The sequence below is a fragment of the Anomaloglossus baeobatrachus genome, chromosome 7, assembly GCF_048569485.1.
Source record: "Anomaloglossus baeobatrachus isolate aAnoBae1 chromosome 7, aAnoBae1.hap1, whole genome shotgun sequence".
In the NCBI taxonomy this organism is placed as follows: Eukaryota; Metazoa; Chordata; class Amphibia; order Anura; family Aromobatidae; genus Anomaloglossus; species Anomaloglossus baeobatrachus.
Window position 1 is genome coordinate 35,754,719 of NC_134359.1, and position 24,927 is coordinate 35,779,645.

Consider the following 24,927-nt stretch of genomic DNA (forward strand, 5'->3'; position numbering starts at 1 on the left):
GTAAAATCTTGAGAACAGAAAGTATTTTTAATAAGAGGTAAATTGCAAAGTTTGTTGTTTTTATGAACACTTTGCAATTGTACCATTTTACTTGAGAAAACCTCTTTAATTATGTAGCCCTAAACCCGATATAATAGTGAGTCCTTGACTTAGGGGTACTTTGCACGCTGCAACATCGCTAGCCAATGCTTGCGATGCCGAGCGTGATAGTCCCCGCCCCCGACGCACATGCGATGTCTTGTGATAGCTACCGTAGCGAACATTATCGCTACGGCAGCTTCACACGCACTCACCTGCCCAGCGACGTCGCTCTTTCTGGCGACCAACCTCCTCCCTAAGGGGGCGGGCCGTGCGGCGTCATAGCGACGTCACACGGCAGGCGGCCAATAGAAGCGGAGGGGCGGAGATGAGCGGGACGTAAACATCCGCCCACCTCCTTCCTTCCGCATAGCCGGTGGAGGCAGGTAGGAGATGTTCCTCGCTCCTGCGGCTTCATACACAGCGATGTGTGCTGCCGCAGGAACGAGGAACAACATCGTATCTCCTATTGGTGCGACATTATGAAAATGTCCGACACTACACAGATCGCCGATTTACGACACTTTTGTGATTGTTTATCGGCGCATCTAGGCTTTACACATTGCGACGTCGTTACTGGCATCGGATGTGCGTCACTTTCGATTTGATCCCGACGATATCGCAGTAGCGATGTCGCAGCGTGCAAAGTACCCCTTACAGGGAATCTTTCAGGAGATTTTTGTTATGTAATCTGAAGCAGCATGCTGTAGGGGTTAAAACACACATATAAGTGATGCCTCTTTTAACAAGCTTCTTGCTGTTGTTTACCTTTAATGTTTGTTTTAGCATCAGGAAATTATCATTGCGCATGAATCCTAGCCTGACACGCCCCCTGCTGTGATTAGCAGCTCAATGTCCATAGACATTGTATATAGAGAGCCTGGTGTGGGCGGGGTTAGCTTTCACAGCTCTGCTTACATTGCTAAAATTAAAAACTCTGATTTTGTCAGAATGGCTGCACCCAGTAAACTAAGTGATACATTGTTGGATTCAGGGTCTCTTTGCCTATATTGAACTACTCTCAGATGAGTTAGCAAGAACCTTAAAGACATTTCGCTATGAAGGGCACCTTTTTATAGTATTTTATTGCAGATACGCTTATGCCCGTTAGTTTTCGTCATGTTTTGTCATATCCTGAGATGAGTGTTTTGTGATGAGCAGCTTTGCTTTTTTGATACCCTGTTAGGAGAGGTTTATGCTATGTGTGCTCATATGAGGACACCTTGTGGTTGTGATGCAAGTTGCAGCCTGTTGAAATACTTTTTTATAACATGCCATTATATATTCAATTTTGGGGGGAGTTGAGAAATTGGACTCCTTCATGAAATTTCCATCTGTCCTTGCATGTATGCTGCTTGCTATAATAAGAAGATTTGGGGTACTCACCATAAAATCTCTTTCTCGAAGCCTTAATTGGGGGGACACAAGAAACCATAAGTGTATGTTGCTGCCTCCTAGTGACAGCAGTATACACTCATGGTTTCCTGTGTCCCCCCAATGAAGCAATGGAGAAAGCTATTGATCCAAACTTGATATCTATAGATTTGTGGAGTTCTCAAAAGTTTCCGTTCATCTGTCAGGTATATAATATTACTCACTTCACTAAAAGTGATCTTGTTCTGTTTGGCCTGAAGAATATCGGGGGTGTCCGGCATCACGTGGATCTTTGTCTTATCCTTCTCCCATGCGTCAATGTATGAGTGCTGCACACAAAATAATAGGAAATAATAAAGCGTAGATCTTATGGATACAACAATGTTCATATAATACAATCCACATGTCATGATTCCTCCTTGCAGAGCATCTTGCACATTAGGAGATGCTCTGCTGTGTTTTCCTGGGCTACTGAGCTGGCAGGTTGATTAACAGCTCTGGCTTTCATGCTGGTTCCAGGAGGTGCTGATTACTCAGGTGCTCCACCTTCCTGGTAATTGCTCTATTTCTGTACTGAGCATGCTTTCCCAGAACCTTGCCAGTTGTACATTCTGGTTCTGTTGTTGTGCTGTTGGCCTGTGTTTCTGTATTTGTTCTGATCTTTGTTTCTTGACCTCGGATCGTTGTTTGACTCCTCTCTGTCTGCTCCCTGTTTCTGTCATGACCTCCTGACTTTTGACCTCGGACCATTACCTGACCACGTCTCACTTTTCTCCCTGAATCTATTACATGCCCTCCTGGAATTGTGACTCTCGGATTGTGACCTGACTACGCCTCTGTGTACTCCCTGTATCCATACGTGTCCTCATTTTACCAAACTCCGGCTTGCCTAACTACCCTTCCATCTGTACTATCCGTAAGTAGTGACTTGCATTACACCACGTGAATAGTCACTACATTACTTATCTAAAACTCACATTCACTGTTAATCAGCAAATTTTGCAGAAATCTTATTTTGTGTTTTGGTTAGAAAAAAATAGTAATTTTATGTCTCTGATTTTTTTTTTTACCTTGTTCATGACAATAGCGTTCTGCTTCGCTAACTCCATGTCCATAGAATCCAAAGGTTTGGTGAAAGCGAATTTGCTTGGGTGCTGGCGATACTTAGCATCACTGAGGATCTGCGACGCTTTCTTGTTCTTCTCCACATCTAGAGATCCCAGGGGGCTCCAGCCCATTCCCTTGTACCAGGACTTGTAGTCCAGTCTGTATTCATTCTGCAAAGAGAAATGACTGCAAGTTTAAGAAAGCACGCTGAGTATTTGGTACCGAAGTTTTCTGCACTAAATCTGCATCTTGTGGCAGAAAAAAAAAGCCTAAAAACGAGGTGTGTTTGTGGTGCGTACTGCTCATTGAATTTTTGGTGAATTTTTGAGCCATGCGTTTTTGGTGCATTTTTTGGTGAGTTTTTGTGGCATGCGTTTTTGGTGAATTTTTGTGCCATGCGTTTTTGGTGCTTTTTTGGTGAGTTTTTGCGCCATGCATTTTTGGTGAGTTTTTGTGCCATGCGTTTTTGGTGCTTTTTTGGTGACTTTTTGTGCCATGCATTTTTGGTGTTTTTTTTGGTGAGTTTTTGTGCCATGCGTTTTTGGTGCTTTTTTGGTGAGTTTTTGTAGCATACGTTTTTGGTGAGTTTTTGTGCCATGCGTTTATGGTGCTTTTTTGGTGACTTTTTGTGCCATTCATTTTTGGTGCTTTTTTTTGGTGAGTTTTTGCACCATGTGTCTTTGGTGAGTTTTTGCGCTATGAGTTTTTGGTGAGTTTTTGTGCCATGCATTTTTGGTGCATTTTTGTGCCATGTGTTTTTGGTGCGTTTTTGTGCCATGTATTTTTCATGATAAAGTCAATGGGTTGAAGGGATGAAAAACGCAGGCAAAAACGCACCAAGCATTGACATGCTGCAGATTTTTTTTAATGCAACCAAATCTGCAAGGAAAAAAAAATATGTGCAAAACATTTCAGAATTCTCATTGATTTTGCTGACATAAGGATAGACATGCAGATTTGTGACAAAACTGCACCAAAAAATGCATGAAAAACATATTGGGATTAGAAGTGCGTAAGGAGGAAACTAAGCAGAAGCTCAAAACTCCTCAAAAACTGAGTTTCTGCTTTGAAAACTCTGAAAAAGTCTCCTAGTAAAGATTGTCGGCTCACTGAGGATTTTTTTTTGGAGTGGATCATCTCCAATATCCTCAAAAACTGGTTTGAAAACATTTGGAAAACTCTTCTAATTTATTTCTAAGGGAAAAACTTCATACAAGGAGGGTTGTTTGTTTTTTTTTAAAAAAAAAAATGATTTTGCTTTTTCTTTTCCCTTGAAAGATTTTGGAAAAGGCCTGGTAGGAAAAAAAAAAAAAAAGAAAATGCAGATCATTTCTGTAGAAAGGATCCTGAGGGAAACTTCCCCAAAATAGGCCCCTTCCAATCAAAAGGCTGCAATATACTCTTCAAAAACACTTAAGGAAAAGAAAAAAATAATTCAAATATTCCCCCAAAACAGGAGCCTTTCCTATATCGGTTGAAAACCTTGAGGTTTTTGGATTCCTCCAAAAACTCTGTGTGCACAAAGCCTAAGGCTATGTGCCCACAGGACTCTGTACCCGTGGATTTTGCCGCGGAAAACTTGCGGATTTATCTGGATTTTCTAGATAAATCCGCAGGTTTTAGCAAGTACAGACACTCTCCATGTTATCCTATGGGACGTGGGGAGTGTCTGTGTCCATGCTGCGGTATGTGCAGCTGCGGAATATGCTGCGGATGTCCCGCAGCCGCACGTAACTGCATCAGGATTTCCTTGCAGATTTGTGAAAATCTGCAAAAAAAAATACGGCAAAAACGCACCATGTGCACACAGCCTAATAGGGAAATTAATTTTCCTGATATTCTCAAACTCCCATGAACTCGACAACGCAATCGAATGGCTGAAGTGACATTTGCTCACTTCTATAAGACTAGAATCACTCTGCCATGAAAAAATATGACAGGCGCAAACTGTGCCAAACAGATCTCATTTGGTTTCCATTTGGGTGGCCTACATGTTATCCTGAAAAATAGGAAAACATGTTGTGCTCCATTCACTTTAATGGGGTTGAGTTGCAATGTCTGACACAACCAATCATCAGTGGGCAATGCGCTGTTAAAGAAATAAAGCAGCTACATTTTTTTCTAATCTAGGACAACCAACCCCTTTAATGGCTTATGGTAATTTTCCACTCCCATGCAATATTGTAGATCAGAGGTGGGGAACTTTTTTTCTGCCGGGGACCATTTGGAAATTTCTACCATAATTCGGGGGCCCCACAAAAGGATCAACTTGAGAATTACCCTGCTATGTTTGGTTAAACACATAACTCACTGTGATGGCTGGAGCGTCTTTTCTTTGGTGTGGCTATGATATTAGGTGGCACAGACATCACTGGGGATATATACATCCCCGGGGTGCACAAACATTGCTGAGGGTATATAAATGGCTGGGGGCACAGACAGCCCTGGAGGAGGCTGGGGGCACAGAGAGCACCTGGAGGATGCTGGGGGCACAGAGATCGCCTGCAGGAGGATGGGGGAACGATCGCCTGCAGGAGGTTGGGGGCACAGAGAGTGCCTGCAGGAGGCTGGGGGCACAGAGAGTGCTTGAGGTTGTTGGGGCACAGAGAATGTCTGGAGGTGGCTGGGGGCACAGAGAGTGCATGGAGGAGGCTGGGGGCACAGAGAGCGCCTGGAGGTGGCTGGGGGCACAGAGTGTGCATGAAGGAGGCTGGGGCACAGAGAGCGCCTGGAGGTGCCTGGGGGCACAGAGAGTGCATGGAGGATGCTGGGGGGCACAGAGAGCGCCTGGAGGTGCCTGGGGGCACAGAGAGTGCATGAAGGAGGCTGGGGCACAGAGAGCGCCTGGAGGTGGCTGGGGGCACAGAGAGTGCATGGAGGAGGCTGGGGGCACAGAGAGCGCCTGGAGGTGGCTGGGGGCACAGAGAGTGCATGGAGGTGGCTGAGGGCATAGAGAGCGCCTGGAGGTGGCTGGGAGCACAGAGAGTGCATGAAGCAGGCTGGGGCACAGAGAACGCCTGGAGGTGGCTAGGGGCACAGAGAGTGCATGGAGGTGGCTGGGGGCACAGAGAGCGCCTGGAGGTGGCTGGGAGCACAGAGAGTGCATGGAGGATGCTGGGGGGCACAGAGAATGCCTGGAGGTGCCTGGGGGCACAGAGAGTGCATGAAGGAGGCTGGGGCACAGAGAGCGCCTGGAGGTGGCTGGGGGCACAGAGAGTGCATGGAGGTGGCTGGGGGCACAGAGAGTGCATGGAGGTGGCTGGGGGCACAGAGAGCGCCTGGAGGTGGCTGGGGGCACAGAGAGTGCATGGAGGAGGCTGGGGGTACAGAGAGTGCCTAGAGGTGGCTGGGGGCACAGAGAGCGCCTGGAGGTGGCTGGGGGCACAGAGAGCGCCTGGAGGTGGCTGGGGGCACAGAGAGCGCCTGGAGGTGGCTGGGGGCACAGAGAGCGCCTGGAGGTGGCTGGGGGCACAGAGAGTGCATGGAAAAGGCTGGGGGCACAGAGAGCGCTGGATGCACAGAGAGATCTGGGGGACGCTGGGACGGCCGCTCATCTTCTGTAGGATGAGAGCACATTTTGCGCCTACCCCGCACATGAAGTGGCCATCGTGGTGATGTAATCCTTTGGTGTAGGAATTGCAGAGTCCAGCATTGAACGCTACGTATGTGGTGCATGCAGTTGCCACCTGAGCACTGCAGTCCCTGGAAATCTGCCTGGGGGCTGCAGAAAAAGTAATTGCGGTCCACATATGGCCAGTGGGTCGGAGGTTCCCCACCTATGTTGTAGATCATAAGTAACGTACAGTTACTTATCAAGTGGAACAAAAATGGTGGAGTGGCTTAATATTACTGCCAGCTGAGAATCCGGTCATAAGTAGATGGGGGGGCTAAAGTGATCCCACCTCTCCTGTGGATAGATGATAGTTTTCACTAGAAAGGGCAATGATCATGTCAGCCATCACACCTGTCTATGGACGCCATGATATGGACACTTCGGCTACTGAGCGTTTGGAAACATGTTATAGAGTGGAAAGGACAACTCACGTCACTCTGGATTTGGTTCATGTTCTTGGCGAGCTGCACGTGCATTGCGTCCGGTAGAAGGATGTACTTGTGGATGATATTCCTGTAATTGGTGTTGGAGGCCACGGTTTGAGCTTCCTTGGCGGCCATGACGCTAAACATGGAGACGGGTGTGTGGTATTTGGTCTTGGTCTTCTCGTACTCTTTCTTGTACTCCCGATCGCTCTGCATCTTGGCGACGTTCATGTAGTGGACAAGTTTTGGGTCGTCCTGCAGGTTGCGGAATCCGACCATCTTTCCTCTGCTGCTTTCATATGCTTTCTTGTATTTATACTAAAAAGAAGAAAATAGAAAACTTTGACAGGCACAGATCAGGATAGGATTACCAAAACCACGAAGCTGGCCACCGCTATTTCCAACATACTTCCCTATGCACATCAACACTTAATATGGATAAACGTGCATGAGGTTTCAATGGGGAAAGTGGGATAAGTATGTTCAGACCCCTCTTTGGGCAGCTTATCTCCCTTCAGAGCAAAGGATTAGGCATACTGAAATTCAACATGCTCAATCTTTCTTCCCATGACGTTGACCGAACGTGTCAGACCCATTGGATAGTTGTCCGCTCCCTTAGAATTACTGGGTTCAGTCGATCTAAGTCTAATATAGAGGTCGGAGTTCTGGGGTTTTTTTGCACATAGAACTCCAAATCTAAATCAGAAGTTAATACTGTAAATTCTAATAGTAGGTCTATCTTCTGACTCCACTGGGGGGCGCTCAGGGAGTATGGATTGGTACAGACAGTATATACTTTAACTGCTGTGTATGGAGAAGTGGGAGAAGACATTCAGACCTGAGTTGTCTTCCATCATAGTCCTTATAGCAGTCTCTTGATCTACACTATTGTCACATGTATAGGAATAGGCTCAGGATTAGCATTGTCATTTACCATCTGAGACCATGCAAATTTAAATGTTGTTTTTTTTCCTTTGGGCATATAAGGGTTAATACCTACCCTTGTGCAGCAGCAGACTTGCTCAGCTGTCGTCAGTTGAGCACTTCCGGGCTGTATTTATCCCTCTGCTTCCTGGAGAGGTTACTGGTTATTCTATTCAGTTAGGAGCTAGCCAGGGAGCAGAGAGGACGTGTTCTTACTGCTTCTACAGTCTGCTGTGATTGTTTTTGGTGATTGTTGTAGGTTGTTTATTCTACCTCCTTTTCTTTATACCCTTACCCGTTCACCTTTGGTTATCCACTGGTGCAGGTTTTAAGTGTGTTTGAATTTTTGTTTACCCCCGTACATTGTTCTGTGTTGGTGGGGACATAGTCTTTAGGGCCAGGACAGCAGACAGGGCCATGTTGGAGGCTCGATCCTGATTACCTTTAAGTTTACTGTCGGGATAAGGGACTGTATGGCCCAGAGGCGGACAGATGTGTTCCTTGCTGCTGCTGCTTTTCCTTGGTTGTGGGTTGTTTGGAAGTTATCCTAGGTGTTGTTTCTTACCTTTATTCCCTGTTAGTTCCAGTCCACCTTTGTATTTTGATCCCCATAGTTGGTTAGGTGTTTGTTGGTGTCTGTATGTGTTTTTCCCCTATTTTTGGTATATTGTTTGGTGGGGTGTTTTTCGGGGTCTCCATCCCGGTCTGTTCCCCAAGGTGGTAGGTGAGGTGGGAACATAGTCATCAGGGCCAGGACAGGAGACAGGGCTACGTTGAAGGCTCGACCTTGACTACCATTTAGTCTACCGTCGGGATGAGGGACAGTACAGGGTCCCCAGACTTCGCGTCAGTCTAGAAGCCCCTGTACCATCTGGGCTGTACCAGTGACAACCATATTTCCAGGCACCCTGCCACCAAAGCAGGGGCATAGATAGAGGGGATGCAACTGGGCACCATAGTGTACTAGGAGACACAACATTGACCCAAAACAGTCAACTGGACAACTTCTTGTCCCTTGTGTATAAACTTGAAGGCATATGACACATTGAGGATCACCGTGCTTTTAGGGTTACATGACACCCCAGTCTTCTTCTACTTACATCGCTAGCAATGTCCCTGGATGCCCTTGCAGCTTTGATGGCGATGGCGTCAGCTTTGAGATCATATCCTTTCTTCTTCGATTCCTCCAGGGCTTGCTTGTATTTTTTCTGGTAAATGGGTAAAAAAAATTAATACAAAGTTCCCGGGCAGACATGAATTAACACAAACTTGTTGGGGATGACCCCCTACTAAACAACGGGGGGGTTTAAATCCAATTGCAGTGTGAGTTTTCTTCCGATGAGTTGGGTTTAGTGGAAAGTAACATATCTCAGCCATAAAGTACCAACCTCGCTTATATTGATAGCATTAGCCTTGGCCAGGAGGACTTCCGGTGTATCGGGCATGACGTGGATGGTTCTTTTATCTTTGTCCCAAGCTTGCTTGTACAGGTTCTACAAAAGGAACCAAGAATATGTTTTACCTTTTCTATACGTCATTCACTACATGCTGCGTTCTTAAATCAGAAGTCATTTTCTTCCTTAAAGTAATTTCAATGTTTAGAAATCCATATAATGATAAGTCTTAGATATCCAGTATTTTGTCCTCAATATGGAGACAGAAAATGAAATAAGTTCAAGGTTTAAGTAGAAAAATGACAGTAGAGCCCAATGCTTATACCAAATACCACCTCATAGGGACCCAATAATTACTCACTATCATTTGTAGGAGAGAAGACTGGAGGAAGGGCGAAACTCTTGAGCTCAGGTTTTCTATCTACTTTGTTAAAGGATGTTAATCCCCGATACACATTATACTAACGTTACCAGAACCCACCAGTAGTGAAGGATTTGGCAAACTGTCTAATGTTTATGGGGTCCTCAGACAGATGAAGGCCAGGAGGTAAGGATCTGGCATGACTGATTTTGGACTGCTGAGCTAAGCTGGCACCAAAGATGACTGGCAACAACTCAGTCATAGACAACATAGGAGAACTCAGCAGTGTGGAGAGATGGCTGCCGGACAAATGTTCGGCAAAACCATTGTGCAGCCAACGGCCATCTATTGTGTGTCGGGGTTTAAGGGTAGCCGGATCTACTGCAGAAAAGAGTCATCACCTGAGTATAATGGAAGTCAATGGGGAACTTGAGCATTTTTAGGAAACTCTACCAGAAAAATGCTCGCTTATCACTAGTTATGAGTACCAAGTACCCAATCATGGTAGTGCCCGCTCATCAATAGTTATGAGTACCAATCCCCAAGCATGGTAGTGCTCACTCATCACTAGTTATGAATACAAAGCACCCGAGCATGGTAGTGCTCACTGATCACTAGTTATAAGTACCGAGCACCCGAACATGGTAGTGCCCACTCATCACTAATTACAAGTACTGAGCACCCGAGCATGGTAGTGTCCGCTCATCACTAGTTACGAGTACTGAGCACCCGAGCATGGTAGTGCCCGCTCATCACTAGTTACGAGTACTGAGCACCCGAGCATGGTAGTGCTCGCTCATCCCTAGTTACGAGTACCGAGCACCCGAGCATGGTAGTGCCCACTCATCACTAGTTACGAGTACTGAGCACCCAAGCATGGTAGTGCTCACTTATCACTAGTTACGAGTACCGAGCACCCGAGCATGGTAGTGCCCGCTCATAACTAGTTACGAGTACCGAGCACCCGAGCATGGAAGTGCCCACTCATCACTAGTTACAAGTACCGAGCACCCGAGCATGGTAGTGTCCTCTCATCACTAGTTACAGTACAAGTACCGAGCACCCGAGTATAGGAAGGCCCATCATTAATGAGAAAGGGAGCCTTGGGCAAGTGCCGGTCTACCACTGAGGATGGGAACAACTCCAACTTTTAATTGATCTCAATGAACCTTTAGAATTATTTATGGTGCATTCATCTTGGATTGGTTTATAAGTTTAATTTTAAAATGATTTTCAAAAATATCAGTAGCCCATGTTTAGCATAGGCCATAAATGTCATATGTGTGGGGGTTAGAAGCCTGACAAAATAGCTAATTTAAGGGGTTCCAATAAATGCTACATAGCCTTAATTGTTTACCAGATACAGCCCTGTACATTTTGTATTGCATGTATCTAGTAAACTATGTAGAGTATATGATATTCGATTGAGGACCTTGACCCCGTTGTGCAGAAAGAGAGGAAAAAAAGAAGGAAACTTACTTGATTCATGATTTGTGCGTTGCTCTTTGCTAAGACCATTTCCATGGAGTCGGGCACACTTGTGAATTTCAGGGTATCCGGGTGTTGGCGGTATTTCTTATTACTGACAATTTCCATGGCTTTCTTGTTCTTCTCAGCGTCCTGGGACCCGTAGGGCACCCATCCCATGCCTTTGACATAGTCGTTGTAGTCTGATTTGTAAACATTCTAGGAATAAAGGAAGCAGATATATAATTTATCATACAACACATACACATACATTGTGAAAAAATATCTATATTTCCGAGAGCTTATATTTGGCACACAATATTTATTCCTTGGCAGCAACATAATTTTTTTGCTAATAAAAATCTATAGCTCCCACAGTTTTAACTAGAGATTTTAACATAGATTTGCTGTATGATTGATAGTGAATTTTAGTGGACTGCTTGATCACTAGGGGGAGATGTATAAATCTGAATGCAATGTGCTCTTCTAGTGGTCGCTGTATAAATCTGAATGCAATGAGCTCCCTCTAGTGGTGGCTGTATAAATCTGTATGTAGTGAGGTCCCTCTAGTGGTGGCAGTGTAAATCTGTATGTAGTGAGGTCCCTCTAGTGGTGGCAGTGTAAATCTGTATGTAGTGAGCTCCCTCTAGTGGTGGCTGTATAAATCTGAAAGCAATGAGCTCCCTCTAGTGGTGGCTGTATAAATCTGTATGTAGTGAGCTCCCTCTAGTGATGGCGATATAAATCTGTATGCAGTGAGCTCCCTCTAGTGGTGGCTATATAAATCTGAATGCAATGAGCTCCCTCTAGTGGTGGCTGTATAAATCTGAAAGCAATGAGCTCCCTCTAGTGGTGACTGTATAAATCTGAATGCAATGAGCTCCCTCTAGTGGTGGCTGTATAAATCTGAATGCAATGAGCTCCCTCTAGTGGTGGCTGTATAAATCTAAAAGCAATGAGCTCCCTCTAGTGGTGGCTGTATAAATATGAATGCAGTGAGCTCCCTTTAGTGGTGGTTGCATACATCTGTATGCAATGTGCTCCCTCTAGTGGTGACTGTATAAATCTGTATACAATGAACTCCCTCTTGTGGTGGTTGCATAAATCTTTATGTAGTGAGCTCCCTCTAGTGGTGGCTGTATAAATCTGAATGCAATGAGCTCCCTCAGTGGTGGCTGTGTAAATCTGTATGCAAAGAGCTTCCTCTAGTGGTGGCTGTATAAATCTGTATACAATGAGCTTCCTCTAGTGGTGACTGTATAAATCTGAATGCAATGAGCTCCCTCTAGTGGTGACTGTATAAATCCTTATGTAATGAGCTCCCTCTAGTGGTGGCTGTATAAATCTGTATGCAGTGAGCTCCCCCTAGTGGTGGCTGTATAAATCTGTATGTAGTGAGCTCCCTCTAGTGGTGGCTGTATAAATATGAATGCAATGAGCTCTCTCTAGTGGTGGCTCAAGAATTGTATCATTTTACTTTATGATAAAAAGTCAAATATTTAGAAGGCGGTTTGAGAAAAACTGAAACTTTAAAGTGCATCTTCTAGGTGAAGGGCTGTGGACCACTCAGTTACCTGAATATTAAGTCCTTTCCTGATAGTAAACCATCTATTATTTCATAACGCTACATGACTTACATCACTCTGTATCTGCATTCTGTTCCTGGCCAGCTGGAGGTGCATGGCATCCGGCAGCAGACTGTAGTGGTGGATGAGACGCTTGTAGTTGGTATTAGTCGCCACATTTTGTGCCAGTTTGGCAGCAGTAACACTGAACATGTCCACGGGGGTGTGGAATCGGGTCTTTGACTTTTCGTAGCTTTTTTTATATTCACGTTCGGACTGCATCTTGGCCACATTCATGAAATGGACCAATTTGGGGTCGTCCTGGAGGCTTCTGAATCCGATGTGCTTTCCTCTGGTCTGTTCATAGGCTTTCTTGTATTTAAACTGTGGACGGAACCCAAAGGCCAAACATTAGTAAAGAAATAAAGCAATTTTCAATATTTTTTTTGTGTTTATTGGACTGAAATGGAAAGTATTTATATGTCCTGATAGGAAAAGCTTACGTCGCTGGCGATATCTCGTGAAGCTCTGGCGGCTTTTATGGCGATGGCATCTGGTTTCAGGTCGTAGCCCTTCTTCTTAGCGTCCTCCCAGGCTTGTCTGTACAGTTTCTGAAAAGGGACAGAAAAGGCATTTAATTTATAAACCACATTCACAATCCATACATTTCGGAATACGGCATAGTGGTCTACAGTTTATGTCTCCCTATCTCTTAGGATACTACAACTCCCTTAATGCTGGGAGTTGTAGTTCCTGAACAGTTTGAATCCCATAATCTGCAGGCTATTGATATAAGATATGTGCAGCTAGTTTAAAGTGAATGTCCACCCTTGAGTAAGAATTTGTGTATGCGGATCCCAGAGCAAGCACGCCCAACGGATACTTTCTGAACTTCCAAAGAAGAGAATGGAAAGCGTCGCACATGCCCCTGTGCATTCCCATGGGCACAAAGAGGGACCCATATCCATCCATCAGACGTAGCCATGAAGGTGCTACATCCTTTTTCCATAGTGAATGTCAACCCTTGAGTAAGAATGTGTGTATGCGGGTCCCAGAGCAAGCACGCCCAACGGATACTTTTTGAACTTTCATAGAAGTGAATGGTGAGCGTCACTCATGCACCTCTGCATTCCCATGGCACAAAGAGGGACCCATATCCATCCATCAGGCATAGCCATAAAGATGCTACATCCTTTTTCCATAGTGAATGTCAACCCTTTAATACCATATTGCTTATTTCTGATCCCAGAGGAAGCACGCTTTGACACTTTAAGAAGTGGAGAGAACCGCTCACTCCACTTTATTACTGATTTCTTTCTTTAGCCATCCATGAAAATCACTGATCACACCGATGATAAAAAATGGACACATTGATGACACCGGGACCATTTTTTCATGCTCATAGTTTATACAGACGTGTGCAGGAGGCCTTAGTGAGACGTGGATGCTGATCTGACCCATCACTGCCATCATCTGTACTCCAAATGAGTACCTTCTCATATCAATACAAAATACAGGTGCTTGGAAGCAACTTACGTAAAATTTATTTACTAGAATTTGGTGGAAAATCCCATAATAAAGTGATTTGCAAAATTTTATAACTTTCCCTGCTAAATAAAATTAGAAAAAAAGTGTATTTACTCTAAAGGTCACATATCTCTTCTAAAGAACGAAATGAAATCTATACATCCTATGAGCAGGAGTGGGTCTGCACTAAAATTTGCACATCGTTCTATCTAAATCTGGTATAATAAATTTGCTAGGAAAGTGATGCACCCATCCCCTCTTGGGTAACCCCCTCACACTAATTTCTATATTTGGCGAGTGATGCAGAAAAAAAAAAAAAAAGAAAGAATTTTCAGAAAAACGTGATAATATAGTAATATTAATAATATAAATATAATATAATATAAATAATACTAATAATATAATAATATAAATAATAATAGTAATGTAATATATTCCATCATCCTTAGCACAATAATGGGATGGATCACTAGATTCCGATAAAATTGACTTGATTGTATCCACCACTAGGAGGAGCTAAGTGGATATTATTCATATATTTATCATCATAATAACACAGGATGCAGTGAGCTCCCCCTAATGGACATACAAATTTTTATCTGAACAAAAGGTTGTACCTAAAGCCAGAAGTTGGGGATATTTATGCTACGTAAAAGTTATAAGTGCTGAGGATTATGTGGGCACTATATAAAATTATTATTATTATTATTATTATCTATATATACAATTGCCTTATTCTGTCTGTCTGTCTGTCTTGCTCCAAAATTGTGTCCTTACGGTGACACAAAGCTGATTGGCCGCTGGGCTCGCCATGGCCCCGCCCCCCCGCACGGATTGGCCGCTCGCCCAGGCTGCGCCCCCACACGGATTGGCCGGCCGCTCGCCCAGGCTCCGCCCCCCCACAGATTGGCCTCTCGCCCCGGCACCCTGCAGGCATTGGCAACTCGGCCACGCCCCGCCCCCCTCACGCAATGCACGCTAGCTCTGGCCCCGCCCCCCACGCATTCCCTGAACCGACACGGTCACGGAGCCACGACTACCAGGTGAGTACTGTACCCCTGGGAGCCCACATCAGCGTACGCCGCCAAACCAGCCGACACATACCCTCGCATTGCTGGGGCTGGCCGGCGTATGCTGGTGTGGGCTCCCGTGCGAGCGGGGGACGAGATACGCTGGTAACCATGGTAGCATAGTTACCAGCGCATCAAGGTCCTGCAGCGGCGTAACATACACACACGCACACACATAACAGCACACACACACACATCAGATCACACTCACTCTCACACACACCTCACACACACATCACATCGCATCCACACATCAAGGTCCTGCAGCGGCGGAACATACACACACGCACACACATAACAGCACACACACACACATACACACACACACATCAGATCACACTCACTCTCACACACACCTCACACACACATCACATCGCATCCACATACTCACAACATCCTGGGATATCGCTTGCTTCTCGGCGGCGATACTGTGCTGTGAGCTTCCAGGACCTGCCGGAGGATCACATGGCCAGAAGCATGTGGTATCTCCGGATGTTGTGAGTATGAGCGCGTATGTGCAATATCGTCAATGTGTGTGCATGAGTGTATGCGATCGGGTGTGTGTGAGTGTATGCGATCGGGTGTGTGAGTGTATGCGATCGGGTGTGTGTGAGTGTATGCGATCGGGTGTGTGTGAGTGTATGCGATCGGGTGTGTGTGAGTGTATGCGATCGGGTGTGTGTGAGTGTATGCGATCGGGTGTGTGTGAGTGTATGCGATCGGGTGTGTGTGAGTGTATGCGATCGGGGGGGTGTGTGAGTGTATGCGATCGGGGGGGGGTGTGGGTGTGTGTGTGTGAGTGTATGCAATCGGATCTGTGAGTGTCGGCAGAGGAGCACGGCGTGCTGGAGGAGGCTGGGAGGAGAGAGGCTGATCCTGGGGAAGGCTGGGATGGGGAGGCTGAGAGAAGAGAGGCTGATGCTGGGGGAGGCTGAGGCTGGGGTAGGCTGGGAGGAGAGAGGCTGATGCTGGGGACCGAAAAGGCTGATGCTGGGAGGAGAGAGGCTGATGCTGGGGGAGGCTGAGGCTGGGGTAGGCTGGGAGGAGAGAGGCTGATGCTGGGAGGAGAGAGGCTGATGCTGGATGCTGGGAGGAGAGAGGTTGATGCTGGGGGAGGCTGAGGCTTGGGTAGGCTGGAAGGAGAGAGGCTGATGCTGGGAAGAGAGAGGCTGATGCTGGGAGGAGAGAGGCTGAGGCTGGGGGAGGCTGAGGCTGGGGGAGGCTGAGGCTGGGGGAGGCTGGGAGGAGAGAGGCTGATGCTGGGGACAGAAAAGGCTGATGCTGGGAGGAGAGAGGCTGATGCTGGGAGGAGAGAGGCTGATGCTGGGGGAGGCTGAGGCTGGGGTAGGCTGGGAGGAGAGAGGCTGATGCTGGGATGAGAGAGGCTGATGCTGGGAGGAGAGAGGCTAATGCTAGGGACAGAAAAGGCTGATGCTGGGAGGAGAGAGGCTGATGCTGGGGACAGAAAAGGCTGATGCTGGGAGGAGAGAGGCTGATGCTGGAATGAGAGAGGCTGATGCTGGGGACAGAGAGGCTGATGCTGGGAGGAGAGAGGCTGATGCTGCGGGTAGAGAGGCTGATGCTGGGAGGAGAGAGGCTGATGCTGCGGGCAGAGAGGCTGATGCTGGTGCAGCATGGGGGATGGAGCACGATGGGGGGTGCACAGCATGGGGGATGGAGCACGTTTGGGAGTGCGCAGCATGGCGGATGGAGCACGTTTGGGAGTGCGCAGCATGGCGGATGGAGCACGTTTGGGAGTGCGCAGCATGGCGGATGGAGCACGTTTGGGAGTGCGCAGCATGGCGGATGGAGCACGTTTGGGTGTGCGCAGCATGGCGGATGGAGCACGTTTGGGAGTGCGCAGCATGGCGGATGGACCACGTTTGGGAGTGCGCAGCATGGCGGATGGAGCACGTTTGGGAGTGCGCAGCATGGAGGATGGAGCACGTTTGGGAGTGCGCAGTATGGGGGATGCAGCACGATGGGGAGTGCGGAGTATGGCGGATGGAGCACGTTTGGGAGTGCGCAGCATGGCGGATGGACTTCGTTTGGGAGTGCGCAGCATGGCGGATGGACCACGTTTGGGAGTGCGCAGCATGGCGGATGGAGCACGTTTGGGAGTGCGCAGCATGGCAGATGGAGCACGATGGGGGGTGCGCAGCATAGGGGATGGAGCACGATGGGGAGTGCGCTGCATGGGGGATGGAGCACGATGGGGAGTGCGGAGTATGGCAGATGGAGCACGTTTGGGAGTGCGCAGCATGGCGGATGGAGCACGTTTGGGAGTGCGCAGCATGGCGGATGGAGCACGTTTGGGAGTGCGCAGCATGGGAGATGGAGCACGATGGGGGGTGCGCAGCATAGGGGATGGAGCACGATGGGGAGTGCGCTGCATGGGGGATGGAGCATGATGGGGAGTGCACTGCATGGGGGATGGAGCACGATGGGAAGTGCACACCTCCCCCCAACACACACACACGCGCGCGTGCACTGCACAACACACCACACACACACACACACTAGGAACCACAAACAACTGCCCTACACAGACACCCACACACACAGACAATGCTGCACACACACAACACCCAACACACAAACACCGCGGCACACACAAATATACGCACATACCGCACAACACACACATTGCACAAAACATACCTCCCCCCAAAACACACCACACACACACAAACCGCGCAACACACACACAACGCTACAGACACACAGCGCTCCACAAACAACGCAACACACGCAACACACATACAACACCGCTCTCACCCCCCGCCACACCCAGACAACACCCAGAACATGTACAGCGCCCTACACAAACACTTGGTAACTACACACAACAACATCTATATATAACAAAAATCATACATGAACTACACAATACGTAAATTCTAGAATACCCGATGCGTAGAATCGGGCCATCTTCTAGTTATTATTAATAATAATTTTATAATAATAATAATTAGAATTTTATTCATGATAATACCTGCAGTGCTCTTACACTTTTTCTGCTTTGTGAAACTAATCTTTATTCTCAATTCTGCTTTTCTAATTTCAGTTATTATTTTTATCTTTGTTCTGTGCTATTTTCCAAGCCTAGATGTTACTTACATTACTCATGTTGATAGTGTTGGCTTTAGACAGGATTATTTCGGGGGTATCGGGCATCACATGGATCTTGGTCTTGTCCTTTTCCCAGGCGTTTGTATAGAGTTTCTGCAATGATAAATACCAGGCATGACATTTAACTACTAGGTGTCCCAAGATACAACTTGTGGTGGGGAAGTCAAACAAGACAGAGATCAGGATCCAGGAGGTCACATATGGAACACAGGGTGAAAGCAGAGCCGAGATCAGAGTACGATCCGAAGGACAGAAGCCAGGAAGTCATGTAAGGTACACAGAGAGAAAGCGGAGCCGAGGTCAGAGTACGAGTCGGAGATCAGAAGCTAGGAAGTCACATAAGGTACACAGGGAGAAAGTGAAACCAAGGTCAGAGTACAAGCCAGAGGTCAGGAGCCAGAACGTCAGAGTCAGGGGCACAGGCGGAGAAGGGTAACAGAGGTCCAGGGTAGGGAGACAAGATCAGAACAGAGCACACACAAGAGCCTGAACACTCACTGCAGAGCAAAAACAACGACTGGCGGCGTTCCGGTGAGATTGCTCCCTAATGAAGCAGAGCAATCACCCGGAACAAGGCGCTTGTGATCAGGCCCCTCCCAACATCATCGCAGGACCCGAGGCCGGAAAACAACCCATCCACCAGAGAACAATACAAAACAGAGCATTGGCTCTGCTGGAGAGCAGATCAGAACCATAACACCACGGTTTTCAATCTCGTTTTAAACTTTGTTGGGGTCGAGGGTTCATTATAAAATAAAGAATGAAATTTTGCTTAACATTTTAACCCCAACAGGTATTGGAGTTGGGATGGTGGGATAACAGCTTTTCATTTACCGTACCCTGTAGCAAATCAGTGAAGGGTCCGGTGACCCCCACTGATTTGATATTGATGACCAACTCTAAGGACAGTAATCCAAGTGCAATCCAAAGATAGCAGATGATCCAGCGCGTCCATAAAAACAGATTTTTATTTGAGGATTGAAACAGGTATAACACAGCACAATCAGAGGAAAAATATCCTGCAGAAAAGACTGTTCTGGTTGACGTCTTTCGAAGTAACACTTGTTAAGGGGGCTTTACACGCTACGATATCGTTAATGTTTGGTCGTCGGGGTCAAGTTGTTAGTGACGCACATCCGGCGTCATTAACGATATCGCAGCGTGTGACACTGACCAGCGACCTTAAGCGACCTCAAAAATGGTGAAAATCGTTCACCATGGAGAGGTCGTCCCCAACTCAAAAATCGGTAAGGGTTGTTTATCCAGGTGGTTCATCGCTCATGCGATCTATTACATATCATAATCACAAACAATCGCATGCACGACGGGGGCGGGTACTTACACGCTCGCTATCGCTACAAATTGCTAGTGATATCGCTACCATGTAAAGCCCCCTTTAGTCATAACCTCAGGATAAGTCATCAATATCTAAAGTTGTAGACAACAACTCTTTATTATTAAAGGATATGGTGGTTACAAGCCTTGGGTGGCAGACCTTCTGTGGTGCCCCCTTGGCTGAAGCCCCCAAGGTAACCACACAGTCTGCACATGCCTAAGGTAAATAACCCAAAATATTCGGGTTAGACACTATAATGCCATTGTTTTTTTAAGCAATCGGTACCTTATTCATAGTCACTGCATTTGCTTTGGCGAGAACTTGATCCATTGCATCATTTGGAATGCTAAATTTCCATTGATCCGGATTTTGCTTGTACTTCTTGTCACTGATGATGTCTTTGGCTCTCTTGGCTTTTTCAACATCCAAGGAACCAATTGGAACCCAACCAACTCCCTTCAGCCAGTTGTTGAAGTCTGACTTGTACTGGTTCTGTAAGGAAAGACCAATAATATGACAATGGGAATATATATTACAACAGAAGTATCTACAGTACATGGCAGATCTGCAATCAAGTAGATCCCCTTTGGTGATATAAATGGATCCCGGGCAGTAGTTGACTTAAGTATAAGGAGTATTGGATAGCAATAGGCAAGAATGACTTACATCACTCTGGATGTTCATCATATTCCTAGACAGCTCCAAGTTCATGGCATCCGGTAGCAGTGTGTAATTGTGGATCGGTTGTTTGTAGTTTATGTTGGAGGAAACCTCCTGGGATTTCTTGGCGGCGGTGATGTTAAACATATCCAGAGGAGTGTGATACTTAGTCTTGCTCTTCTCATAGTTCTTCTTGTATTCACGATCAGACTGTATTTTGGCAACGTGCATGTAATGGACCAGTTTGGGATCATCCTGGAGGCTGCGGAATCCCACATGATGTCCTCTGGCTTTTTGGTAGGCCTCTTTGTATTTAAACTAATCGACCCAGGAGGAAAGAGACGTTATTGAGGTCAACACAGGATTTACAGATGAAATGTACAATGCCTGATATGTACAGATAAGGATACTCACGTCACTTGCAATGTGTCTTGATGCCTTGGCTGCCCGAACAGCTATGGCGTCTGGTTTAAGATCATATCCTTTAGCGAGGTGCTTGATCCAAGCGGCTTTATAGTTAGACTACATTAAAAGAAGATATTGAAAAAGTTTGCAAAAAGTTTGAACTGAGGTTATGCCCTTGTCTCTAACGTCAGAAATGTCCACACTCCCCAATGTGCTACTGGATTGGCTACCTGAGGGCTCACACTAGTTATCTCTATCACTATGGCCATACATATCAGATAGCTTTCAGCCAAGACTTATTCAGCCAACGACTATCTCTCAGGACCTCCTAATATTCTCTTGTCCCCACACCAAGCTCAACTTGGCCAAGTAGCAGAGTAAGTCACTTCCAGACACCACTGATGGTGACTTATCTCCAAGGAAAAGGATCGTGCTCTGAAATTCACGAAGATTTTATGGGGAAAGTCGGGAGCCCCCAATATAGATGGCTGGCCAGTTTTAGGTCATGGACATTATTGGCTGTTTCTGGAAAAAATACAGATCCCTTTTCCTTATTTATAGATTGCAATTACGTTTCATACTTTTTGGGACAGTTCTATGACTTTTTTTTCCCGTAATTACCTTTAGGATCATACTTACCTCACTTATATTTTGGGCATTGACTCTGGCTTGGATGAAGTTGGGGTCATCTGCATTCAGGTGATACTTCTGTTTTATTTTCTCTCCTGCTGCTTTGTATGTGATCTAAGGAAGGAAACAAAAATATAAAAGTGATGGTGATATAGTACAATGAGACCACCTCTGTGAGAAGACCACCCTTGATTGAGATATTTTTCTGTGATGCATTTTTTTGATTTGTTGTCTTTTACAAATTCACTCTATATTTAATATATTCACCATCTTCATTAAGGACAACGTCTACTGAAGACTATTTTTACTGCACATTTATGTGGTTGTTCACAGGGTGTAGAAATAATATATTCACCAGAGTACTAGTGCCAGGGGCGACACTAAAGGCTTTTTTTTTTTACTAGTGATGAGTGAATTGATGAAATCTGAATCTAGTCAGCAGAGGAAACACCAAAGATGCCTGAAACTGGAAGACGTCAAAGATGCCAGACACTGGAAGATACCAAAGATGCCTGAAACTGGAAGACATCAAAGATACCAGATGCTGAAAGACGACAAAAATGCCAGACACTGGAAGACGCCAAAGATGCCAGACGCTGGAAGATACCAAAGATGCCTGAAACTGGAAGACATCAAAGATACCAGATGCTGAAAGACGACAAAAATGCCAGACACTGGAAGACGCCAAAGATGCCAGACGCTGGAAGACGCCAAAGATGCCAGATGCTGGAAGACGTCAAAGATGCCAGATGCTCGAAGACGCCAAAGATATCAGATGTTGGAATACGCTAAAAATCCAGTCACTGGAGGATGCCAAAGATGTGAGACGTTGGAAAACACCAAAGATGCCAGACTCTGGAAAATGCCAAAGATGCCATATGCTGGAAGACGCCAAAAATGCCAGACGCTGGAAGACGCCAAAAATGCCAGACGCTGGAAGACGCCAAAAATGGCAGACGCCGGAAGACGCCAAAGATGCCAGATGCTGGAAGACGCCAAAGATGCCAGACGCTGGAAGACGCCAAAGACGCCAAAGATGCCAGACACTGGAAGACGCCAAAGATGCCAGACGCTGGAAGACGCCAAAGATGCCAGACGCTGGAAGACGCCAAAGATGCCAGACGCTGGAAGACGCCAAAGATGCCAGACGCTGGAAGACGCCAAAGATGCCAGACGCTGGAAGACGCCAAAGATGCCAGACGCTGGAAGATGTCAAAGATGCCAGACGCTGGAAGACGCCAAAGATGCCAGACGCTGGAAGACGCCAAAGATGCCAGACGCTGGAAGACGCCAAAGATGCCAGACGCTGGAAGACGCCAAAGATGCCAGACGCTGGAAGACGCCAAAGATGCCAGACGCTGGAAGACGCCAAAGATGCCAGACGCTGGAAGACGCCAAAGATGCCAGACGCTGGAAGACGCCAAAGATGCCAGACGCTGGAAGACTCCAAAGATGCCAGACGCTGGAAGACTCCAAAGATGCCAGACGCTGGAAGACTCCAAAGATTCCAGACACTGGAAGACACCAAAGATACCAGGCACTGGAAGACATCAAAGATGGCCCAGTGAAGATGTGGTCTTCTCTGGGCCATCTTGGAGTCTTCTAGCTCCTGGCATCTTCATCAACTACCGAGCCCGCAATCATTGCAGTCTCCTGTGCTAAATCGGTCATTTCATTATGATGTTTCATAAACCCCACCATAATGCATTCATGCCAAAAAAAATGGCCCTGTGAGGATCGGATGAGTATTTTTTTTTCACTGTAACACCTCCTGGGCCCATTGAATTCAGCAAAATGGCAGCTGTCCTGTTGCTATTTTGCTAGATTTTTGTGAATTGATAAGCAAAAAAATTGGATTCTGGTGAATAGGATTTTTTTGTGAAATTCAAATTTAATTTGCCTCAAAGAGATTCGCTCATCAGTACTTTTGCCATATAATAAGGAACCATTATTATAAATGGCACTTGGTAAGTGGGAGCCCTGTTATGCATAAATTTTGTATTGGAGCACCTCTTCAAGAAGATCTACTGTCTATGGAAGTAAAAAACAAATGGCAAAAAAAACCTAAAAAAACAATACAAGTAAAACATGGGGTAGATATAACTGTTAGTTGAAATACTTACATCACTTCTCTGCTTTGTGTTGCTCTGAGCCAAAGCAATATCCATAGAATCGGGGAGACTGGTGAATTTGATAGTATCGGGGTGCTGTTTGTACTTCTTGTCACTTATGGCCTGTCCGGCTTTCTTTGCTTTTTCTACATCCAAAGAACCCAACGGATTCCAGCCGATACCCTTAAACCAGCTGTTGTAGTCTTCTTTATAGACGTTCTGGAGTAGAAAACACAGAATCGATTGGTCAATATAATATGAGAACCTATTTAAGATCTTGAGAACGTCTTGAAGACCATACTCACATCACTCTGGATTTGCATCATATTCCTTGACAACCCCACACTCATGGCATCCGGCAGGAAGGTGTAATGATGGATTGGCTGTTTGTAACTGATATTGGTGGCCACTTCCTGGGACTTCTTGGCAGCCGTGATGCTGACCATGTCTAGAGGAGTATGATACTTGGTCTTGCTTTTTTCATAGTTCTTCTTGTATTCCCGTTCTGACTGCATCTTGGCTACAGCCATAAAGTGCACTAGTTTAGGATCATCCTGCAGACTTCTAAAGCCAATATGGTGACCTCGGGCTTTCTCATAGGCTTGCTTGTATTTGAACTGAAACAGGAAAAATTCAGAGTCAATATGTATTACCAGATATACAATGACGAGGGTGTAGAAAATGACAAAGCGTCTTCTTTACAACAATGCATTTGATGGTAGATCGGATAACAAACCTATTTGTTTAAGTTGAAACATTGCTGTTCTCCTGTAACTGGTGAGTAATGAATAAAGAAGAAATCTCATTGTTTATCTGGATACATTTGCTCTTTTTACTATTGCTCTCTCAGGAATATAGGCTGGATGTGAGCTCTGTGTGTCTCTCCCAGTAATATAGGCTGGATGTGATCTCTCTTTGTCAGTCCCAGTAATATAGGCTGGATGTGTCTCTCCCAGTAATATAGGCTGGATGTGAGCTCTGTGTGTCTCTCCCAGTAATATAGGCTGGATATGAGGTCTGTGTGTATCTCCTAGTAATATAGACTGGATGTGAGCTCTGTGTATCTCTCCCAGTAATATAGACTGGATGTCAGCTTCGTGTGTCTTCCCAGTAATATAGACTGGATGCGAGGTCTGTGTGTCTCTCCCAGTAATACAGGCTGGATGCGAGCTCTGTGTGTCTCTCCCAGTAATATAGGCTGGATCTCAGCTTTGTGTGTCTTCCCAGTAATATAGGCTGGATGTGAGGTCTGTGTGTCTCCCAGTAATATAGGCTGGATATGAGCTCTGTGTGTCTCTCCAAGTAATATAGGCTGGATGTGAGCTCTGTGTGTCTCTCCCAGTAATATAGGCTGGATGTGAGGTCTGTGTGTCTCTCCAGTAATATAGGCTGGATGTGAGCTCTGTGTGTCTCTCCCAGTAATATAGGCTGGATGTGAGGTCTTTGTGTCTCCCCAATAATATAGGCTGGATGTGAGCTCTGTGTGTTTCTCCCAGTAATATAGGCTAGATGTGAGGTCTGTGTGTCTCTCCCAGTAATATAGGCTGGATGTAAGCTCTGTGTATCTCTCTCGGTAATATAGGCTGGATGTGAGGTCTGTGTGTCTCTCCCCGTAATATAGACTGGATGTGAGCGCTGTGTCTCCACCAGTAATACAGACTGGATGTGAGCTCTGTGTATCTCTCCCAGTAATATAGACTGGATGTCAGCTTCGTGTGTCTTCCCAGTAATATAGACTGGATGCGAGG

General features: G+C 46.1%; 1 protein-coding gene across 16 annotated transcripts in view; it reads right to left on the bottom strand.

Moving 5' to 3' along the window:
- NEB (nebulin) overlaps positions 1–24,927 on the bottom strand; it is a 265,748-nt gene that overhangs the window by 168,850 nt on the left and 71,971 nt on the right. For all 16 annotated transcript variants that reach the window (XM_075317192.1, XM_075317196.1, XM_075317191.1 and 13 more), the window contains 15 exons: positions 23,485–23,796; positions 23,192–23,398; positions 21,078–21,182; positions 20,448–20,555; positions 20,040–20,351; positions 19,659–19,865; positions 18,026–18,130; positions 12,812–12,919; positions 12,381–12,692; positions 10,756–10,962; positions 8,910–9,014; positions 8,622–8,729; positions 6,604–6,915; positions 2,523–2,729; positions 1,677–1,781 (listed from right to left, as the gene is read on the bottom strand). In XM_075317192.1, the coding sequence (XP_075173307.1) occupies positions 1,677–1,781; positions 2,523–2,729; positions 6,604–6,915; positions 8,622–8,729; positions 8,910–9,014; positions 10,756–10,962; positions 12,381–12,692; positions 12,812–12,919; positions 18,026–18,130; positions 19,659–19,865; positions 20,040–20,351; positions 20,448–20,555; positions 21,078–21,182; positions 23,192–23,398; positions 23,485–23,796 (2,820 nt within the window). The remainder of the gene's footprint in view (positions 1–1,676; positions 1,782–2,522; positions 2,730–6,603; positions 6,916–8,621; positions 8,730–8,909; positions 9,015–10,755; positions 10,963–12,380; positions 12,693–12,811; positions 12,920–18,025; positions 18,131–19,658; positions 19,866–20,039; positions 20,352–20,447; positions 20,556–21,077; positions 21,183–23,191; positions 23,399–23,484; positions 23,797–24,927) is intronic.